This window comes from Corvus brachyrhynchos, unplaced genomic scaffold (genome assembly GCF_000691975.1).
Source record: "Corvus brachyrhynchos isolate BGI_N302 unplaced genomic scaffold, ASM69197v1 scaffold164, whole genome shotgun sequence".
NCBI lineage: Eukaryota > Metazoa > Chordata > Aves > Passeriformes > Corvidae > Corvus > Corvus brachyrhynchos.
In genome coordinates, this window is record NW_008237426.1 from 836,275 (window position 1) to 858,488 (window position 22,214).

General features: G+C 43.5%; 1 protein-coding gene across 1 annotated transcript in view; it reads right to left on the reverse strand.

The window, feature by feature from the left end:
• MYO9A (myosin IXA) overlaps positions 1 to 22,214 on the reverse strand; it is a 168,951-nt gene that overhangs the window by 90,469 nt on the left and 56,268 nt on the right. The window contains 6 exon segments of the mRNA XM_017731129.1: positions 1,237 to 1,326; positions 8,504 to 8,630; positions 10,639 to 10,736; positions 14,532 to 14,588; positions 17,257 to 17,356; positions 19,012 to 19,074. Coding sequence (XP_017586618.1) covers positions 1,237 to 1,326; positions 8,504 to 8,630; positions 10,639 to 10,736; positions 14,532 to 14,588; positions 17,257 to 17,356; positions 19,012 to 19,074 — 535 coding nt within the window.

Sequence of the window (22,214 nt, forward strand, 5' to 3'; positions counted from 1 at the left end):
CCAGCGGAAGGAGCCTGTAACAAGATCATCTTTAGGGTCCCTTCCAAACCAGACCACTCTGTGATACCATGATTCTAAGGACCCTCCAGCAGAAGGGTGCTTTTAGCTCGGTTCTGAACTTTCCTAGCCATTTTTTTTAAGTCTGTGCCCAAAATACAGGAAGAAAGTAGAAACACCACATTGATTAAATGTCCATCACAAAGACCCAGTGAGAGCCCTTGTGTGCCCTTTGTTAGGGGACATTCCTCTTTTGCACAAACACAGCACTTCACTTCTAAAGATGAAAGCTCAGTAACAGTTTCTGAGCTTAAACACACCCTCAGAGTGGGAGAAAAGATACTTTTTTTTCCCTCTTGGAAAAAGGAGTCACAATGTCTCCAGCTGACCCCAGTGACAACACAATTTGTTTACTTATTTGTGACACAACAGGCTGCTCTTGAGATGCTACTCAAGGTGCTGTAAATTCTCACACAACCCTACAACAAGAGGAAATGGAGGGACCAAGCGCGGTGGGATGCTCAGTGTTCCTAATCTGGGGGATACAAGAAGATTACAGGCAGAAACAGCCAAAACAAGTAGTTCAGCAGAACAGAACTTATGTGTTTTGAATAATGTAAGAGGAAAAAAAATTTTTCTCTTTACCAGACACAGAACAGAATTCAGAATTCCTGAAAATCACATGTAGATCCCATATAACTACACTGGAGTCTGAGGGCAGCTAATGGAGCTGTGGGTGCTCCAAAGCATCACACAAGGGCCCAGGTTGTGAGGGGTCTGAGGAGAAGCTAGTGGGAATCTCCTCTGGAGATCTGCAGCTCCTGCTGTACAAGAACCACCACTAACACAGGCACTCCAGAAGGCAGTAAAAATCTCCTGGAGTCTTGGGTCAGCACTCTGCTGTGGATGAATCGGTGCTCCAGCTCAAGGAATGACATCTGGAGACAAACACCTGGAGCACACACACACACACAGCAATGCACAGCTCTGCTTTGGACAGCTCTCACACAGCCACAAGCAATGAAAGCCCTTACAAACCATCAGAATAAAGCACAAACCTGCCTTCCAGGAATGGCATAAAAGAAAAGTCAATCATTTCCTAGATTAGGACACCCATTAGCTTCTCCTATGTTATTTTGACTTAATAAATAAAAACTGAAAGAAACTCTGAGTGTGCATCTCAAAGTATTGAAAACCATTGCAAGAGCTGCCTTTTAATAACAAACATCATGTACTGACCTCTGCCAATTTGTATGGTAAGATCAGCTTCTCTCCCACTGTCACTGTCTTTCTGGTCACCAGGGCCTCAAACAGCATCTCTTCTTTCACCTAAAACAAAAGTACTGATGTTAATGATTATTCTAGGAATCTTTTTTAATTTTAAATCCAGTTTAAAAAAACGCTAACATTTAAACTTAAAAAAACCCTAAAATTCGGTGTAAACACATTCAAATTTCAAAATTTAATTAAAAAGAAATAATTAAACCACTTTTGCCAGCCCTTGCAGAGTTAAGTGCAATGGGTAAAAACATGCCATTGGGAGGAGCCAACTCAGCACATAAATCCAGCATCAGAAACCCAACACCAGGGTGTTCAAAGGAACCTGATTTTCTGCATTCAGGCATCCCAGTTGCAGCAATTTCCCATTGGTTTCCTTATTCCCGGTGGTGCTCCTCCCTCCCACACTTTTTCTTGGCAAAATAAGTCAACTTTCTAGTGTTGTCAAGATGAAATCATACAAATTACTCCAGAATAAGCCAAGCAGTATCATCAGTTTCAGAGCTATCCAAGTGAAGGAGGTTTTTTTTGGTGCTTTTCAGGGTGGGGAGGAGTCAGAAGGAGGAAGAAACCCTTGGAAAAGCACCTGATATTTACTTTGCTATTGGCACTTGATGTTTACTCCCTAAAGCCCCAGCTCCTGGCAGGGTGACAGTCTCCAATCAGCCCTCACAGGTTTGCAGGACAAAAATCAGTTGTGCAAACACAGACACTTCAGCAAAGAGGAAAACGGTGCTGACAAATTAAGTGGTACCTGCAACTGTTGGGAAAAAGCCACTTTTGCAATCAGTTTCAAGACCCTTTTGCTTTGAGGTGCCCTGGAGGAATTCAGAAGGTGTCCTCTCTCCCAGAATACGTCAGACAGACCTAAAGACTTTGAGTCATTGACTGATCTTCACTAAATTTCCAACTCAAAAAAGACACCATGAGTCTGGGTGAAAATCGTGGAGCCCGGAATTAATGGATGTGGATTGATACAGAGAAGCTGCACTGAAGTCCCTACAAACTGCTTATCCCACCCAAGGGACTCCATGCAGACACCAGACCTCCTCTGGACATCTCTGATGGAGACCGAAATCCACATTCCTGAAGCCATCCCAGGCCATATTTTTATCACAGGGAAACCATTTATGATTTGATATGGAAAATGGGAAATGTGGTGGTCTTAAAATTGGACTCAATGATCTTAGAGGTCTTTTCCAACCAAAACAATTCTATGATTGTATGCACTTTGACTTAATGGTTTAATCCAGGAATTAGTACGAAGAGGAAATGCAAACAAGACAGTGGAAGGTCAGAAATCTCACAAACCATTGCAATAATGATGCCCTTCTATACAAAAATCTCCTTCTGCCAAAGCTACTATCGTGGGAGTCTCCCTGACAAAATCCAGGGCGTTTTTATGTAACTGATTCTTCCTGCAACAAGAACTTGTTGCTGTGGAAATCAGAACCCATCAAGTCACCTGTATATGATGTCAGCAAGGTCTCTGTCATTGGAAATGGCACTTCAAGGTTCATTTCTTTTGTGCTCCGCACCACTCAGGAGCCCCCAGTTCCTACAATCTGATTTTACCTTCCAAAATCAAGCAGGGAAAAAAAGACTGTCCTGGTTCATCCAGAGATCCACAGCAAGATTTCACATTTGGTTTCTATTCCTCTACATTCACCAAAAGATGTGATTTTTGTAATTTTCCAGCAGCTCTCGACGGCAGGACCATCGGCTGCTCTCCCTCCACTGCACGACTTGGAACAAGAGTGAATTTCACACCATCCATTATCCCACTTCAGGGGTGCTGCAAACCCGCAGCCGGCACGCCGGCTTTTCTTAATTATCCAAGGCAACAAGGCAGAGGGCTGTCAGATGGTTCCTAATCAAAACAGTCCAAAGAAATATTCCTCAACAACATAAACGCTTCCAAGTCCCAGATTTGTCAGCAAACACAGGGATTTTAAGCAATTTAAACAACTAGCCATGCCACCCCTCACCATCCCCATCTCATGGTCACTCTGGTTCCTTCTCCCCATGCTCTCTGGATGGAGGGAACCTGTGGATGTGCATCCTTCATCTCCTGACCCGGGGAGATCCCATCAAAGCATCTTCTTGCACAAAAACACTCTTGGCAAGGATGGGAATGCAATCCCTGCATCTCCCCAGGCCTCTGCCTGCAATTACCACCCAGTGGAGCTTGATCTTGATTCCTTCATCGCCTCTGATGAACTCCACGGGTGCAGCCAAATCATCCTAATTTTCACTCAAGGTCACAGCGTGGAGGTAGCTGACTCCTGCTGCCAGGGAGGAGCCACTGGAGCTTTCTAAAGATAAACTCAGCACATGCCGATGACTAAGGACATGGAGATACTTACAGCTTCCCCACATCCTACACTTCCTCCTCCAGTAAGCGTGAAACACTAAAACAGGGACACCCCTTGGTGCAGAGTAGCAAAGAGGAGAACACCACTAACTCCTTTACTTTGTGCCCTGGGAGTTTCACTCTTAGGTCACATTTCACAGATTTTTCCTTCCTGGTGCTAAAGGGCATGGCCTGCTCTCCCTCCTAAACATGGCCTGCAGGAGTTTAGATCTTAATTACAGGGACAAAACGCAGATTTAAGACTTCATTGCCACAAGTGGGCCCAGAGAGGGCTCCAGGAGCCAGTGAAGGGTGACCGGCAGTGCCACGGCTGGGAACGTCAGCGGAGCATGGCGGGAGCAGGGAGCCGGCAAGGGCTGGGCTGGAGCCAAGGCAGGCAGAGACTGCTCCTCCAGGAATGCTGGGTATTATGTTAGAGCAGCTGAAGGAAAATGAACATTTCCAACTGGAGAGCAAGAAAACATCAGGTTTTGTCTCTCCTCCCATATTTGAGAAAGGGATTACAGCGCTGAGTGCTCGCTCTAAAGATGCCTCGTGTGGAGTAACAGAAAGTAAGTTCAGATTTCTATCAGCTCTTCTTGGAAAAGAGCTGAACCTTTTCCTCAGACTTTCCTTCAAATAACCAGAGAGTTAGAAAGGATGTGAGGGAATGGCTGGATCTGTGTCAGGGAGGTTTAGGCTGGATATTGGGAAAAGGCTCTTCCCCCAGAGGGTGGTGGGCACTGCCCAGGCTCCCCAGGGAATGGGCACGGCCCCCGAGGCTGCCAGAGCTCCAGGAGCGTTTGGACAGCGCTCCCAGGGACAGGGTGGGATTGTTGGGGTGTCTGTGCAGGGCCTGTGTCTGTGAAGGGCCTGGAGTTGCACTCAATGGTACTTGTGGATCCCTTCCAACTCAGCATATTCTGTCATTCTCTGAAGTTTTCTGACTCTAGTTCTGGCTCAAAACTTTGTATCCGATGAAGATGTCCCTGCTCATTGCAGGGGACAGTGTTGGACCAGATGAACTTCGGAGGTCACTTCCAACCCCAATTATTCTGTAATTCTACCAAACATCATCCGGAAAACAGATCCAGAAGAAAAAGCTGGAAGCGAGCACTGTCTGCTTCATAATCCTCACCCCCTCCCCAGTTAATTTGCAAGACATTTATCACAGGAGGAGCCCCAGCGCCTGTGGGATCCCTCTGGGAAGCTGAAGGCCGTTCTTTAGTGGAAGAAGAACTTGAGAACATAAATCTCTTGCAGAGGCCAACTTTAGTTCCAAACACAAATGTGCACTGGGAGATCTGGCAAAACTACTTTAGGGCACTTGATAACTTGTATTTACCTTTATTTGCATTGAGGCTGGTTACCTAGACCTAAAAACTGAATAGAAAACTGCTCCACTGAGCAAAGCCAGAATTTATCTCCTTTCTCAATGCTCCATCCATGGAAATAATTTCCCATATTAGTAAGCACACACAATTAAAATGTTTCTGCTCTTCCAATGGAAAACAAAAAGTCTCTTTTAAGGTTAACTAGATAATCGCTAATATATTATTTTTGTTAATAAGCCCACAAATGAGCTTTTCCAATCTTTTCCCCCAGAAACACAAAGGTTTCACCCAGTTTTACACAACCCTCTATGATTTCTGCCCAGGCCCTGGGATATTTGCAGCGCTTGCACAGGACTCCACGTCTGCTTGATCCATCAGGCAGCCTTGACATCACTCCCCGGCACAGCATTTCAGCAGAGTTTAAACAAAGGCCCTGAAAAACCTGCCAAAAGCATCACATAATCCACACGCTATGTCTATTCCTGAAAAAAAAAAAATGGAATCAGGGTTTTACTGTAAATGAAACAATGATCTGCAGAGTCTGGCCAAAATTCTATATTGCAGTTTGCTGTTTCAACAAATGCTGCTCTGGATGGTTTAATAAAGCAAAACCATATTGGACGGGGTTGCTGGTATCTAAGAAAAAGCAAATCCATCACAGATCATCATCTCCTCCCAGATTCCTTCAAAAATCCCTGTTTTAGCTTCATTTGATAGGGACACAGATCTCACTACACAGAGGGAGGATAGTTGAGCAGGGTGTTGCATAACTGGTGCAGCAGGCAAATTCCCCCAGTTGTCCTTAGAGCTTCCAACACAAACCAACCAGCTCACAAGAACTTGGACCAGATTTCCCTTTGCTGTGGGAGAAGACCTTAGTTTTGCCTAAGTTTTTAATTTCAGCCAGGCTGATGGTTCCCCTCCTGCCCTTGGAGGCTACATCCCCACCGGAGCCATGCCGGAGCACCTCTGCATCCCCTCGTGGCTGCTCTCAGAGATTGCCAACCCAGCTCCAGCTGGATTTTTTCCTTCTCTTCTCCATGTCAAATCCTTGACTGAACAAATCCAATGAGTCATTTGAGTATAAAAATCAAATGTTGATTTCTTGGGGAACCAGAAGTTCCCCCAAGATAAGGAAGTATCAGAACAACACAGTTTCTTTCATCCATTTGCTGTGCTCAGGATGGTCCCACCAAGCAGTTGGTGACCACAGGAAAGGAAGTTCAACTCCTTGTCAACTCATATTACTTTTATTCTGACATGATTTTTCAGCTATTAGTGTCCAATGCCAAGATCTGGAGAGGGGATTATCAACTTTTTCAAGCCAATTCATAATTTTAGAAACAATGGGAAAAGCAAAAGTGTTCAGTGACCACAAAAAAAAAAAAGTTAAATGTTTTAACGAGTATTTTAGGTCTCTGGCTGAGAAGAATTCATTACACTCAATGTGGAGAGTTGTAAGTAGCCAACTAATGAATAAAGAGTGGTGGCTGCTCTTTGTAATGATGTTTGAACCCTTTGGTTCTCCCTTTGAGTCAAACCTGAATAAGCAGCAGCATCTGTGGAGGTCTGCAAAGAGAAATGTGGCATTTCAGAAAGGGAAATCAAGTCTGAAAATGAAATCATTGGCTTTTTTCAGCTGATTTCAGTGGGTCTGTTGAAAGGTTTACACCTGGAGGCAGCAAACGTTTCCAGTTCCAGGATCAATTATCACCGAAATGCAACTGAAGGGTCAAACACCACCACTTTCCCAAACCCAGTGATGTACTTCATCAGATCCCACCTCAGTGCAGCATGCATTGTCCTGATCTAACTAGCAAGCATTTTATTTCTAGATGGCCATTTAACTTGCAAAAGAATTACCAAGATGAACAGAAATCTATCACTTTGCTCAGCTACATCAGATCTACACCAGATCAGTGGTTTGGGGGTTTTTTTTCCAAATGGTGAAAAAGAAATATTTATTTTTACATCTATGTTGACACTGCCTGGGGGTGCTGTTGCAGCCCACAGCATTGAGGCACTGTTGGATTGACACAGCTCAGCCAATGCCTCATTTCACATAATCACGTGTAAAAACCACCCCGCGACCTCCCCACGTGCAGATGTTGCAGAAGGGTTTGTTTGCAAAGGCAAAGACCCAAAGCCTGGAACCTTTTCAGATCTCTAAGTTGCTCTCTTACTCAAAACTTTTTTAAAAAACAATTACTTAACTGACTTGGCCACACTGAACAGGGTAAAATCAACAACATTCTCCTCCCAACTCATATTTTCCTTCTGTTTATTTCTGCAATCTCCAAGGCCAAGATGCAAAGAGCATCCAGCTGCTCAGACTGTATTTTACAGAAGCTTTCCCCTCCCTAAACTCAAAGCATTAATGAAGTGCTCTGGAAGTCCCTGAGAGCCAATTTCCAAGTTCTTTAGGTAGGGAGATAACACAACTGTTATTTAATGGAATGAATGGGAAGAGCACCACATGTACACAAAAGGACAAGTCACCTTCTGATTCTACTGCAAAATCAGCACAAATTCACCTTCCAGACCATCCAGGGAGCACAAAAGGTAAAGATAATTGTTGCTATAACCAGCTACAAGAAAAACACTTCAGTTGCAAGAGGTTTAGAACATTTCAAGTGAAGTGAGACAGCAAGGGGAGCTTCTGGCCACCTCAATCCATGGGAGGTGTTTGAGCTCAGCTCTTCAAGGCTGAAGGCCAGCAGGACAAGTTGGCTCATTCAAGAGTTTTCTCAAGAAAAGTAGTGCCACATCTTCATAACCTGCTTGGGCTGACAGAGCAGATCTCCTAAGAACTTACTCACTGCTTTTGCACTGATTTACAGAGCTGGACACGGCCTGGGCCAGCCAGGCTGACACCTACAAACCCTTCCCAAGGGACACCAGCACAGCGGTGGCTCATGGAGACCAAGGTGTCAGGTCCTAAACAGCAGATAACCAACAGATGCACCAAAGAAATCCACAACAGGCCCATAAACAGGGACTAGAGGGATGAGATGGGCCTCCAGCATCTCAAACCCAACCCCTGTGGATGCTGACAGGTAGTAAGAGACAAAAAACACGGTGAGGGAGCTCAGCACCTCCTACAGCTTCCTACGGAACCACAACATGGGGCTGTGGTTCTACAACTGCTTGAGTTCCTCAGACAGACTTTGGAACAGACTTGAGGAGCACCAGGTGAGGGCGAGGGAGCTGAAGGCTGGCAATTGAAGACACTGCCCTGTTGGGCAGCAGGGTTGCTTTGCATCTAGCCCTGTTCTGCAACCTTTCACATTTAATCCCAGAAAAAGGATTTTCAGTCAATGAAACCTTGCAGCTGAAGAGCTGGGTCAAAAACCTACATGAAAAACCTCATTAAAAAAGTTCCTGTACCTTTTCCCTGGCAAACACGAACAGCCCATAGGAATGGAAACACACAAGAACTTTCTCTTTGGTGAAACTGCAAATAAATTGTGTGTGTTTTGTGTCCTAAACCAGAGTTGGCTTGTTTGGTGTGAAAGCTTCAGGAGGGAAAGCAGAGCCTTACCTCCAGCAGCTCTGACACGACAGGAAGTATTTCAGGGTTGCAGATATCGATGGAGTCATCCCGGTAGGTCTTCTTTTTGTACCGGATGTTCCCCAGGTGCAGGATTGCTGACAGCAGAGAGAAAATCCTAAATGGAGAGAATTCATTTTCACTCGGTTGGTTTTCCATAAAGTGAACGAAGAAGCAAATTTCACTCCCAAGGGCCTTCTCCCTCTTCGGCCCATCCCTCTAATTTTCAATCCAAAGCACCCACTTTGCCTCATGTCAAAAAGATTTTCACTTAGTCAAGCACCAAACTTGCATCTGTACGGTTTCCTTGAAAATTCTTGAACACATCAAGCCCACGGTTACAAAATGACAGCCCATGTTGTAAGAAAAATAGAAATCCAGTAATCTTGATATCCAGATTAAATATTTATCATGCAGTTGTCTAAATTAAGGGGGAGAATGGGCTCGGCCATGCAGGTGATCCCTCTTAGTCCCTGGCACACATGTTTCTGTCACCATTTTGGATCCAGTCCCAGCCAGGAACCATACAAAAGACTGTACAAAACAGCATAAATGCTTTGAGAATATATAAGCAACTGAGACAAAGAAAAGATGTTACACTTCAAGTAAATTTATCCAACCAATTTTTCTGTTTTGGAGGGAATTTGGTCATTTTTAAGTTTTCTCGCCTCCAAAAAAAATAGGATCAGACACTCAGAGAATATCCTGAGTTGGAAGGGACCCACAAGGTTCATCCAGCCCAGCTCCTGAGCCATGGTTGACTTCAGCTATAAACCCTGTTTGTCCTTATTTCTGTACTCCCTTGGGAGCTAAAAATGAATAAACCCAAATGTGACTCCTAGCTATGCCACCAGCTTGTCTGGACAACACACCTTCACCTCTCCAAGTCCTCCCTTATCTCCAAAACAGGGATACTGACTCCTTGTTGTGAATTTCAGGATGCAATTACAAAAATTTCTCTTCTCTGTTTCCACAAAGGTGAAACTCCATGTTTTGCTATAAAGAAATTAATGTTAAAAGTATAGTAGTATTTAAAACATCCTTCCTGTATCTCAGCTGAAGGTGGTTCCTTATTTGTGCTGCACTTGTACAACGCCAAGCAAAATAAATCTGCTCGCGTAGTGAAGACTCCACTTTATTTTTGACAAGCAAAATTCACCAGGAGCAACTTGTGTGCCAAGAAAAATCATTGCACAGTAAATTAGAAGTGTGAATCTACTGCATCACCCAACTCTGCTCAGTCCTGACACTTCCTGATTGCTTTGCTCGGGCAATTAAACCCCTCAACAGGCTTTAGACAAACCTCATCCTGAAACCTGATAAAGCAGCCTCTGACACAGAACACACTCACACAAGTTTGGATCCTTGGGTTTGTCCATGTGTGTGGGAAAGATAGAGAAAAAGCGGTTTTAATTTCGTAATTGATTTGTTACAAGTGAGGGATAAAGGATGAGCTTCTGAAAATTCTCAGTTGGGTGAAAATGCCTTTGAGGCAATTTTTTACATCAAGTTCTTCCCAACCTACTCAAGCCTTTCAAGCCAAGAATCAACTCAGGAGGGATTATTTTGTGATTTTGGTTGGAGATGACCCTTTACGAACCCTCTAATTCCATGGTGTCAGTGGTGTTGCAACCCGGCTAAAGTCCAGTTTTCAAACCAGCATGTCCAGTGAATTAGTGAAAAAGGCCAGCTGGAAATGAGCCTACAGACCCAGAATTGCATGCAAAGGGTTAAGTTTGATGAGGGAAAATGAGGATTTCTGATTAAACCAGGCTCTGGATTCATGACATGCAGAGTGAGGCGTGATTATTCATGAACACTTGAGAAATACTTCAAGATGTCAGCTTCTGCCAACGCTCCATTTGCATGAAGAGAATCCTTAAGCACAGCAATGATCATGGAATCACGGAATGGTTTGGGTTGGAAGGGACCTTAAACTCATCTGGCTCCATCCTGCCATGGGCAGGGACACCTTCCACTAGCCCAGGTTGCTCCAACCCCATCCAGCCTGGCCTGGGACATCTCCAGGGATGGGGCAGCCACATCCTCTCTGGACAATGTCCTGCCAATGGAGGTGATGTTCACCAGGATAATCTCCAAGCCATTAATATGGAAAATAAACTCACTGTCTGCGTGTCTTGGGCAGAAACCCCACCATCTCCATGGCGAGCTGCAGCCGCTCAAAGTCGTGCTTCAGGTCCTCCCCTTCCACGGAGAAACAATCCTGTTGGATCAAACACACAAATTAACACCGGATCAGGGCCAGGTGGCCAAGCCAGCGCTCCGTAAATATCACTGAGTGATCTCCAGGTCCTTTATCAGCAACGTTTCCAACCTGGCACTGGAAATATAACATTGTTGGCTAATATTTTCTGGAGATACATCCTTGTTTCCCAGGTTTAATCTCTAAGGAAAGAGGTGAGTCACCCCATTCCAACAGTATGGTGAGAGCTGGTCAGTGTGGGACAACTCACACACAAAAAGGATGGGAAATAACGACGGGATGAAATCTGTTCCACATTTACAGGCAGTTTATTCCACATTCAGTCCCTTAACTAAAGAGGAAAATTCAGTTTTTGAATAGAATTCAGATAACTTCATGTAAATGATGAGTGCATTAAATCCTGTGTGGGAAAGGCAAAGCTTTAAATATCTTTTTCAGCAACTTTATTTGAACTACCAAGAAGTTATTTCAAAATTGGGAGAATTTGAAATCCAGGGTATTTTATACCTCTTGGAGGTTCACGTGCCTCAACTGTTTCATTTTCCCTTGATATCAGTCACTGACATTTTCAGAAAAATCCAGTGACATTCCAGACCCAACCAAAGCTGTCCTGCACCAATATTTAGGGAACAGAAATGCTCTTTAAATGAATATATAGACCATTAATGCCAAATTCCTTCTGCTTTGGCTCACTATAGGCCTCCCATGGATTATTTATTCTTCTCTCTGCCTTCGTAGCCTATATTTAATATTTTACCCATTGCTGCCTATAAAAATTACCCATCTATGAATCAAAATTTAGTTTATTGTGTATCACACAATATCGTGTTATTTTAAACCTCAGAATATTTTACTAACACTTAAATCGAGACTTTCTACAAGTCATTAGAGACTTTCAACAAGTTAATCCAAGTGTAAGTCAATATAAATAAAAATTCTATAAAATTCTACAAAAAGTCTATTAAAAGAATACAAATAAAAATTGTAGCTGCAGTTGGAATTAATTAAGCAGCTGAATGCAGATCGTTTATTTTGATCCTTTCCTGTAAATTTCCTGTATTTATCACACAAGCAAATGGGCAAAAAATTTTGCACAAATAATTAGGAAAGTCTGGATTAAACGGGGTTATGTAAATCATTGAAAAGCCACTTGTAGTCACTGATAGTACAGAAAATAGATCATAAATACAGAATACAGAGAATGAAGTTATTTTATAGCATCAGCTTTCTGTTTTAGAACATTTAAAGCCTCCCAACCATATCAATGAAATTCTTCATCCCAGATCATCTTGATCCAGAGCATCATTACAGCCATAGTTATTATTAGAGTGGAAAATCCTTATTTAAGATATTTATTTATATTATTGATATATTTAAATGTCAATATTGTTATTTATTATATTGTTTACATATTTTAAATCTTTATTGCAACACAGGAGACTCCCACACAACTGCACTAAAAGCCAGAGAAGTGCAATTGGACAAGAAAATCGAAATTTTTTTATCAATTGTCCTCAGGGACAAGTTAATGCTCCATGGACAAAGTGAATTTGGAGCTGTTGAACAGTAAAACCATTTAAAACCACGCACAACATCGATGAAGGTGGGGATTGAACTTCGAGGAGAAAATACCAGCCTGTTTTAGGAAACAGCCACTAGAAAAGGGCATTTTCACCTTCCATTAGGAGGTGACTGGAAACGACCCTGTTCCAGCGCTGTCCAGAGGAACCCAGCAACGACATCTCCACCACGAGCAGGGACACCACAGGCACCAGCACTGGTTATTTACACAATAAAACCTCGGGATAAGACCTTGTCCCTCCTAAACTCCAACCTTGGCTTCCTCAGCCACTGCCCTTACACTGAGAACTCAGCAGAACCTCCCACCCTTGTTCCGGCAGGACGTGGACTTGGCAGGACAACAAGACAGCCACAAATCCTGCAAATTAGGCTGGTTTAAAGCTTTTTTCAAAGACACCAAGTGGTGCTTTTAGTGGCACTCCACATTCCAGGAGACATTTTCATTTTCTGGCAGCATTCCTCCAAAATTAAGTCACGAGTCAACAGCAAAATACCCGGACAACTCCGAAGTAGCACAATCTGTGCTGAAGGCAATTTAATTAACGATTTACATAACAATTGCTCGACTCATTAATCCGCATGGAAAGGCTTTTAGCAAAATCTCTGCTTAAAAGAGGATGCTCTCTGCAGTGTTTCAGCACGGGACTGCTTCCTAATGGATGATAAATGGAGGATAATTATAAAATAAAGGAGTGTCCTTGATATTAGAGCAGACAAGCATCACTAAGTCCATCCCCACAGACCTAACTTGCCGCTAATGTCCTGCCAGAGCAATTAGTTTCCCAGCAAAAGTGAGTCCCCTGCTTCCTACAGTCACATCGAAGTGATCTATGGATTTCCATGGAAAATTTAAAGAGGATAGAACAGAGTTTCTTTATAAACTTGGTGTCTGCAGCAGGTTGAGTCCATGGGTATGGGGAGAAGCCCAGGCTAGGCTTAGGAATGAATCATCAACTGAAGCCAAGATGTGATTTACCAGGAATATCACAGAAAATGATCCCAAACAAAACTATCCTAAATAAATCAGCAAATGAACAGCCAAACGGTAATGACATGTGGTTTTGTTGTGCAGAATAAGGACACAGACATGGCAGCCCCCAGGCTGGCAGGGTGTTCCTGGTCACACCAGGAAAATGTACCAAATTTCGGGGTTGTTTTAATTTTAATTCCTTCAGCAAATTGTCCCAGCCCATTCCTAAAGCAACAAAGGGCTTTCCAACTTAAAAAGGGTATTAAGGTCTAGAACAGCATCTACTCATCACTCCCTGCTCCTGCAGGACCCCTGAGGATGCTGATGGATTAAGGATGCTGACCCAATATTCAGTATTTTTAACCTTGTGAGGGAAGTTCCTTCCTCCCCTCCTAAGGATTTGCAGGGAAATGTTGCTGTTAAGACACTTGTTTAGCCCGAGTGAATCCCAGCTCCTTCCCAGATCACCTCTTACTCTTCCAGATGCATCAGCAAGACTTTGGCAACCATCAAGCACATGGGAGAACTAGCAGGAAGAACATGCAGGGGATGCCAAACATGCTTCCACATGCAGGACACACCCACGGGGAGCACCACGGGACACACAGACACCCAGAGCACGTCGGTGGCGCAGGAGGAGCCGGGGAACGGAGAGAAGCTTCACCATTCCCTTTTTTGGGGTGATCCATTTGGAAAGGATGATCATGTCAGCAGAAGTATTTTAGGAGAAGGAATTGTTTCTGCACTCTGAACAATATGAGGATTTGATTTTCTCACAGATGGCTAGGGGGATGTTTTAGGATTTGTCTGTTTTTTCCTGGAAGCTGGAGAGCAGATACATCACTACAACCAGCATGAACTGATGCATCTCTTGGGGCTTCAAGACACTGATTTGCTGTTTTATTGGAATGGAATTTCAATTTTTGCATCACTGCCACATCACAATTTCCATAAACCATCACGTATTCCATCAGGAAGGAATGAAAACCCCCTTAGTTTTCCAAAACTGAGATGACTGTAGAGAGCTGACCATCTCCAACTGCTGAAGAAGCTTTCCAGATGGAAGGAACCAAAAAAGGGCAAGGGAACAAAACATCTGTACTGTCACAAGCAACACCACGGCAGGGCAAAGGGTGGTTAATGGGTTAAACTTCGTTGGATTTGGCTTTCTTGGTGTCCCTAAAACACTCAGGTGAGAGCAGCCCTGCACCAGCAACACGGAAGAGGAGGGTTCTTGTACTGACCGGCTCCGAGTCATAGCAATAATCATCCCAGCTCTGTCTGAGGGGTTTCTTTGTCATCTGAAAGCAAGGCAGAGCGGGTTAAGTGGTGTTCCCACCCCAAATCACCCCCACGACCTGCTCCCTAACCAGGAAAATGATTGCTGTTATTCTGCAGAGTCATTCCCTAGTTTTATTGGTTTTAAGGGAAGATTTATGATGCTTTTGCATTCCTGGTGCTGCTTCCTGCTCACAGTGTATCAGCGAGGCCCTCTCATCAATAATCCTAATGGATACTAAAACCTTTTCTTCTTCTCCAGAGTTGGGGAAACCCTTAGTTCACCTGGAGCTGAAGAGCCACTGATGCCAAAATCCCACCGAAGAGCAGATTCGGTTTGTTTCTACTCTCAACCTCTGCTGCAGACACATACAAGTGCAGCAAAAGTGAGATTCTTCCAAGGAACACTCCAAAGCTTTTTAAGAATTTCTGTCTTTTTCCAATCAGACAGAGATGGAGTTGAGAGAAGTCAAAGCATGCGTCAGTGACCAGTCCCAAGAGGGAGACAGACGGCACTGGAGCTCCTGGGGAGCTGAAAATAAGGATCTAAACCTGCAAATGACTGATTTCAAAATGGGTGAAAGTTAACAACCAGCACAGAAAATATTCAGCGAGTTGCAGGGTGTGCAGGGGTGGGTGCACCTGCCATTGGGGGAGAGATGGAAAAGTCCCCATACTCAGGGGACGCTTTGAGTAAATTTGCATTTAAAAATAAATTGAAATCTTTATTTTCAATCTGCTCCCTGCATTTACAGAGCAGATTTTGGTGAAGTATCTGAATAGATTATTTCTTATCTGCAAAGCAAACTCCCCATTTGTTTTGTGTAACAGAACAAGAGCCGAGGAACCTGGGAGGAGGAAAGTAAAGCCTGACCCAGGACTGAGTCACTCCTTCACTTCAGGGGCCTGGTTCAATATTTTATGGCTTCTCTATATGAATATTTAATTTTCAGTAAAACACTTCAGTTCATTTCTGAGCTGGTTCTTTTCCCTTTTAAAAAGGCAGGGTCTTCCCCAGGACACACTTAAGAAGAGACTGCAAATGTTCAAGAGTCATTTTATAATTTTTCCCTTGAACATCTCCCAAATTTCTTTTTCCATTTCTCCACTACCTCTTTTTTCCTTTTTCTCCTTGTTTTCCTTTTCCTTTCTTCTACAGGGCAGGGAAAGGCTGCTTCTGCACTGTCAGATGGTCTTCATGTGAAACCATGCCCTGACCACATCTCAGGGTACTGTTTTCCCATAGTTGTCAGTGTTAAATCTAATCCTAATTTTTAAAAAATTATTCAAAAACCTCCCACAAACTCAGTGTCACTACTGTCCATACACTGTGTTCAGAGAAGTCCAGAGTCTGCTTCCCTGATCCACTGGACTGATCTCAGCAGCCTTCCCCAGCTTACTTGCCTCACAGCACCCTAATTCAGATTAAAATAAACATTTCACCCTACATTATAACATTCCTACTGGTTCCCCACACTCGGTGCCATTAGATTTCTAATTTTCCTTTCAACACAAATGCTCTTAAACTGCTATGTAAAAAAAAGACCTGTAATTAAAAGTAATGTTTTCAACTAACAGAAAGCGACCGGATGGCCCAACAAAACCTGGGAATCTGACAAAACATTCCAACTTGGCACCTTCCTGCTGCAAAACTGTGGCACAGATGGTGCTGGAGATCACACCACGTTCCCCAACCAACGCCTGAGGCACAGAGACTCCAGCAAAGAGCCTCCAGCCCTCAGAGTGCTCCTCACTTGGGAATATTTCCCAATCCTGTGATGGGAGGGTGGGAGCCATTAATACACAACGGATTTTGGTGTTGATTGCCAGCTTTAAAAACATCCTTAAAAAGTCCCTGGTAATTGAGAGTGATTCCTGAGTGAAGTTATATTTCTAAAAAGAATAAAGGCTATTTGGGTTGGGCTGTGGGTCCAAGCTTCTCTCCAGTTTAGGGGCTAAATCACTCTTTATGGCTCCTCATGTTTCAGCACCATGAAAACTGCAATTAGTTAAAATCAACATGTAATTTAACTCCTCCTCCACATATTCCTCCTATTTTTGGTCTTTTTGAAGTCCCTATTCTCGAGAGTCACTGGATTACAGCTTAACTACCTGAAGTAAATCAGTTTATTATAGAATTATCATCATGTAAACTGAATCTATTTGGCTGTTGGTAACACCTCATCCATCATTAATTCCCAGGTTTTCAATGGTTGCTGTGGTTTTAGTTATATTAGACTTGTTCTACTGTTAAACTCAAAGGGTTGTGTTAAAAGCCAGCCAGAAGCTACAGAATTAGGACTTCCTCATGCAAGATGTTATATCCCAGGATGCCACATTTTCCCCTTTTCTCAGGGGACAGATGTTAATGAGTAAATGACATTCACACAGAGAGCTGAGAAATTCTGACTGTGTCTCCCTCCAGCAATCAAAACCTCAATACATTTAACATATCCCAGGTACAGAAAACACTGATTATTTTTCCCTGAAACACTGCCAGGTGTTCAGATTGCTAATGCCGAATTATTCCAATGACGGAAGACTTCCTATAAACTATTAAACCCCACTTTTATTACTCCACACCTTTAAAAAGCCTCACTTTTACTACTCCACACCTCGTCTTTATTAGCATTAAATATCAGCAGAAGAAAAGGCAGGAGCACGGATTGTATTCCCGTATAGAATTCCCACCTGGTTGAGGTAATGATATTCCTCCGGCTGCTTCAGGTGAAATGCTGATCTCTCCTCCTCGCTCGCTCCTGCCAGGAGGTAATAAAATACATGGTAGTTCCTGGTGACAAATGAGAAACAAAAGCTGTTAGACTTGAAAATGAGCAGCAGCACCGAGCAGAGGCACATGGAAACCTCCCAGCCTGATTTTCCAGCTCCCAAGCTCAGGCCTGACACCGTTTAGAGCTGGTCCATACCTGCTGTGCAGGGATGGAACAGATTCAATTATGCCATGGAGAATGAGATTCCTCTTCTCCATCCAAGGACAGCCACTGCCCTAGAACCTACTTGGGGAATTTCTGGCTGGGATGATCAGGTTTTCCTTCAGAAGCATGTGCAATGCCTACATATTTCACAGAATCCCACAATCATTTAGGTGGGAAAAGACCTCCCAGACCATTGAGTCCAACCGGCACCCAAACCCCACCTTGTCCCCAATCCAGAGCACTGAGTGCCACACCCAGGAATTCCTGGAACACCTCCAGGGATGGGGACTCCAAACATCCCTGGGCAGCCCCTTCCAATTTCTGACCACCCTTGCCATGGGGAAATTCCTCCTGATGTCCAGCCTGAGCCTCCCCTGGCACAGCTTGAGGCTGTTTCCCCTTGTCCTGTCCCTTGTTCCCTGGGAGCAGAGCCTGACCCTCCCCCTGGCTGCCCCCTCCTTTATTAGAATCACAACATATATCCTTGCAATGCAGAAATTATAATTTTTAATACCTTATTACCATTAAAAAAGCAATGACTTTGCAGTTGCAGTTCCATGAGACACGACTGAAAAATCTTCAGGTATTTAAAAACCCAAATATTCAAAATTCCTGAATATCACTAATGCTAAACCCACCCCAAGGGACACTCATCTGTTCTGCTTCCAGACGACTCTAACACAGATTAACGCCATTTCTTTCTAATATTAAAACTCTGCTTTTATGTTGGATGTTTTCCAAGAGGATCCCAGTTTAATCATCTTGCAACACTCAAGAGGACGTTTGTCAAGGCTGTAGATGTTTTTTAACTCCAGGAACAGCCCTGGAGCATTCCAGAAAACTCACACATCTGTCTCCAAAGGGAAACACAGCCAGAAGTGCCAAGAGTTGAAAGACAACTAAAGGCAGCAAAATTATTTAAAAGTGGAATAATAATTACTGAGAGAGGAGAGGAATATGCATCAAATGCTGCAATTAGGAAAGAACACTTCACATAAGTTCCTTCTCTATATAATTTTGGCTCTTTCTAGAGGCCCTTCTGAAGGCTTCAGTGAACTGCAAAGAAGAATGAAAATACCACATGTCTCTCCTAAAATGACACATTAAATAGTTCCCAAGCTGCACAAGAATGAAGTGGTACATAATAATCCATATGCCATAAGGACAATGAAAATTAAATGAAACGTGACAATATTGTAGTGGAAGGTCCCTTGCTCATGGCAGGGGTTAGAACGAGATGGTCTTTAAGGGTCCCTTCCAACCCAACCCATTCTATGATTCCACAGTAAGTCAAAGACTGTTGATAAAATAATGGAGTTTATTCCCTCCACAAGCTCATTTCTCCCTAAACAACAAAATATTCAAACATAAAATGCATCATTAATCTTTGCAGCATGGGGTTAGGTGCATGAAAATCGTGATCCCCCGTGCCAGCTCCACCAGGGATTTAAGTTATCTGTGCCATGTACAGGAGTTAAACCCAAGCCTTGGGCAAGACAGAGGCACCCACCGCTCATTGTGCTCCTGATAGACCAGCCGGGACTTCTCCAGGAGGTATTTTTCAACATAAGCTCTGCAAGGAAAAAAGTCAAAGCATCATTCATTGACCTGATACTGAGCTCCAACGAAGGCAGCTTTACTGGGGGCTTCAGCCTTGGTACCCACACAAAGAAGTTTCAGCCTTGTTTCACTTAGTTATATAAATTTCCTCCTCGGCAGAACAAGCCCAATATTATGTTTGGCTTCTGCGGTTTTTTTGGTTTGATACCAAGCCAACACTAACTTGGATCCGAAAAACATAATCTCAGATGTGTCAGCCTATGGGCAGGAGAAATGTTGACAGCAAGGAAGGAGCTCGGATCCCTATTTCATCCAAAGCCAGCAAAATCCCATTGCCTGCAGCCCAGGAGCCGTGCACACGGAAATACATCTGCATGCTGAAGTCTGCAAGATGCCATTTAGCTGCAGAATCGGTCCCCAAATCCCCATTCCCTCCTCCCAAAGAGCCACTTCTCACCAAAAATTTGGGTTATTCACTTGTGGCTCCAGTCAAAAAAAATAATTGCGAAAGCTCCTCATTGCAGTTTACATTTTCTCCTAAGAGCCTCCACAACAAACACGCTCAATCTACATATTAAATATTTTTTTCAAGTCTGTCGAGTTAAACAAAGCTTCCACAGGTTTTTTCTTCCAAACAAACCTAACCAGTAATGACAGGGATTTAGAAGCCGGAGCTCTAAGTGGCAGTTTGGATGATGGAGCTGTGCTTTTCCCGTGACAGATGCCCGGTGACGTGGCACCGACAGTCGGAGCTACGTAGGACTCGGGAAACCCAACGAACCTCGGGCATGGTGGGACAAGGAGGTGCTTCCACACTCGCTCCTCCACCACAGATGGGAAAGCCAGATCTAATTATTACCTCCAGCACAACTTTCTCCCTTCCTTCCATGAAAAATGAAATACAAATCACTTGGGCATGCTGCAGAGGTTTTGTGAAAATTCTTATGGCAACTCTTGGGAGAGGCTACTGGAAGTGGCAAATCCAACTCCGCATGGGGTGATCTTGCTGGACAGGAGGAGTAAAGGAAGACAGACAGCAAAGCTGTATTCCTGTTATTCCCTGGGAGAAAGCTGGAAATGGTCAGTGGATATTCCTCACTGACAGGTTGATGGGGTTTTTATGCTCCCTTTCTAACCTGAACCCAGTTTTTCCTTCCCAAGCAATGAATTCACTGCAGGGTTGGGGAACACATGAATGAGAGCATCCCAGATCCCACTGATGGGATCCCACTGATGGGATCCCACTGGATAATGGCTCAGACACGGCTGTACAACGACCTGCACCCCACCCTTGGCATTCATCCCCACCCCAGTCATTTCTGCTCTTATTATAAACCACCCCAAAAATCATTCTTAGGAAATAATTTAAATTGGAAAGGTCTTGTGGAGGTCATCTGGTCCCAGCCACTATTAAAATCAGGGGAATTTTATTTATTTATTTATTTTTAAATTTTCGTTTCACTTTTAAAATTTTATTTTAGAAAGTTTCTGCTTTTTAAATTTATTTTATATTTAGTTTTTAATTTTTTTTTAATAGATGCAACTACAATGCTATTTTGGTAAAATGCTCCCTGCTTAGTGCAAAGGTCACAATGAATCGCTGTCCCAAGAACAACATCTGTCCCCTCTTGTAACAAGATAGTGAACAGGAAAACCAACTCAGGTCTTAAAAAGTTGATGTCTTCAAATTTATTTTTCTTTACCATTGTCAACTATGTCAGTTCTACCTTTAAGAGCAAAAGAAGCTCTGAGGGGATGATCTTGTGTAAAACACTGATTTAAGCACAGAGAGCCTGTATTTCACAGGGCTTGGATTTAAACCTCTCCTATCTGGCTCTAAAACCTCTCCTATCTGGCTCCTCTGCCATTCCATGGAGCGTGTCAGGTGTCAAGGCTTTTGATCATCCCGTGGGGACTGAGCAGGTTCCTCCAGGCCTGGCTTATCATGGACCAGGACATCCGAAATTCAGGAGGCCCCCTGGGAATGCCCTGAATGGCAGCACTGCTCCTGTTCCATCAGCCTGAGAGACCTTCCAAGGCTTTACCTCATGGGGTGGGCTTGGGTCCTGCTCAGCCTCCTGCCTGTTCCATCTCTTCAAGTTTTGGGTGATTATACTCAGAGGGCTTGTAAGCAAATAGCCAACTGCTATTTTCAACTCTGAAGAGAGAAGAACTCTGATTCGGGGCTGCAACTTATAGTTCCATTACCAAAGCTACTGATATGCAGAACACAGGGTGATAATTGATTTGGGTTGTGCTAAAAAAATCTAGGCTAAGTTTTTACAAAAATCTTCTTTTCACTGGAAAAAAAAATGTGGTCTTGAATGCCACATATGCTTTTTGGTTTTAAAATGCCTATATTTTTCTTTAAACATCTTTTATTTTCACCGGGGGAGCAGTGCAAGCTCATAGCAGAGTACAGTCACATCACACTGTGCAACCAAAGACCAAGAAAGCTCATTTTTTAAAAGGCAAAGAAAATTCCTCCTATTTTATGAACTAAAATATATTAATATAATGTTATTTTCACATCTCTGCCAAGTAAAAATAGGGGCCACAACCACAGCACTGACACATCATGCCAAGATAATACATAGTTAAGGCATTTGTTGAATTCTTGTTACCCAGGAGGTATTAAAAAAAAATAGTTTTATCCTTTTAAGAGAACTGTGCACCACTGTTAAATAAGGGGGAAAAAAAGAACATCAGGTTTTACGTAGGATGCAAAACCAGCGGGAAGGGACGCGGAGTACCCGAGCTCACTGAAAAATTAATGGCAGCTCTTTGTGTGATACTGTTCTGCTGGAAAATAAGAAAGCAAAAAAAATTTAAAAGCAATTCTCTAAAATAACAACAGAGTCCCAGCAAGAGGTCTCTTAGCCAGCTGCAGAAGTTATACAGCCCCTGGAATGCTGCTTCTACTTCCCCATTTTTCCAACTGACTCAGCTAACCTGGACAAAAAGGGGAGTTAACGAAGCCCTGCTCATTTACAGCTCCTCGGTGATGATCTGATGCCATTGAAATTATCGAAAGCCAGAGAGAAAGCTGGGTTTAGACAGCTCCAGCCCCTGCCATGGGCAGGACACCTTCCACTGTCCCAGGCTGCTCCAAGCCCTGTCCCACCCGGCCTTGGAAACCCTCCAGGGAACCCG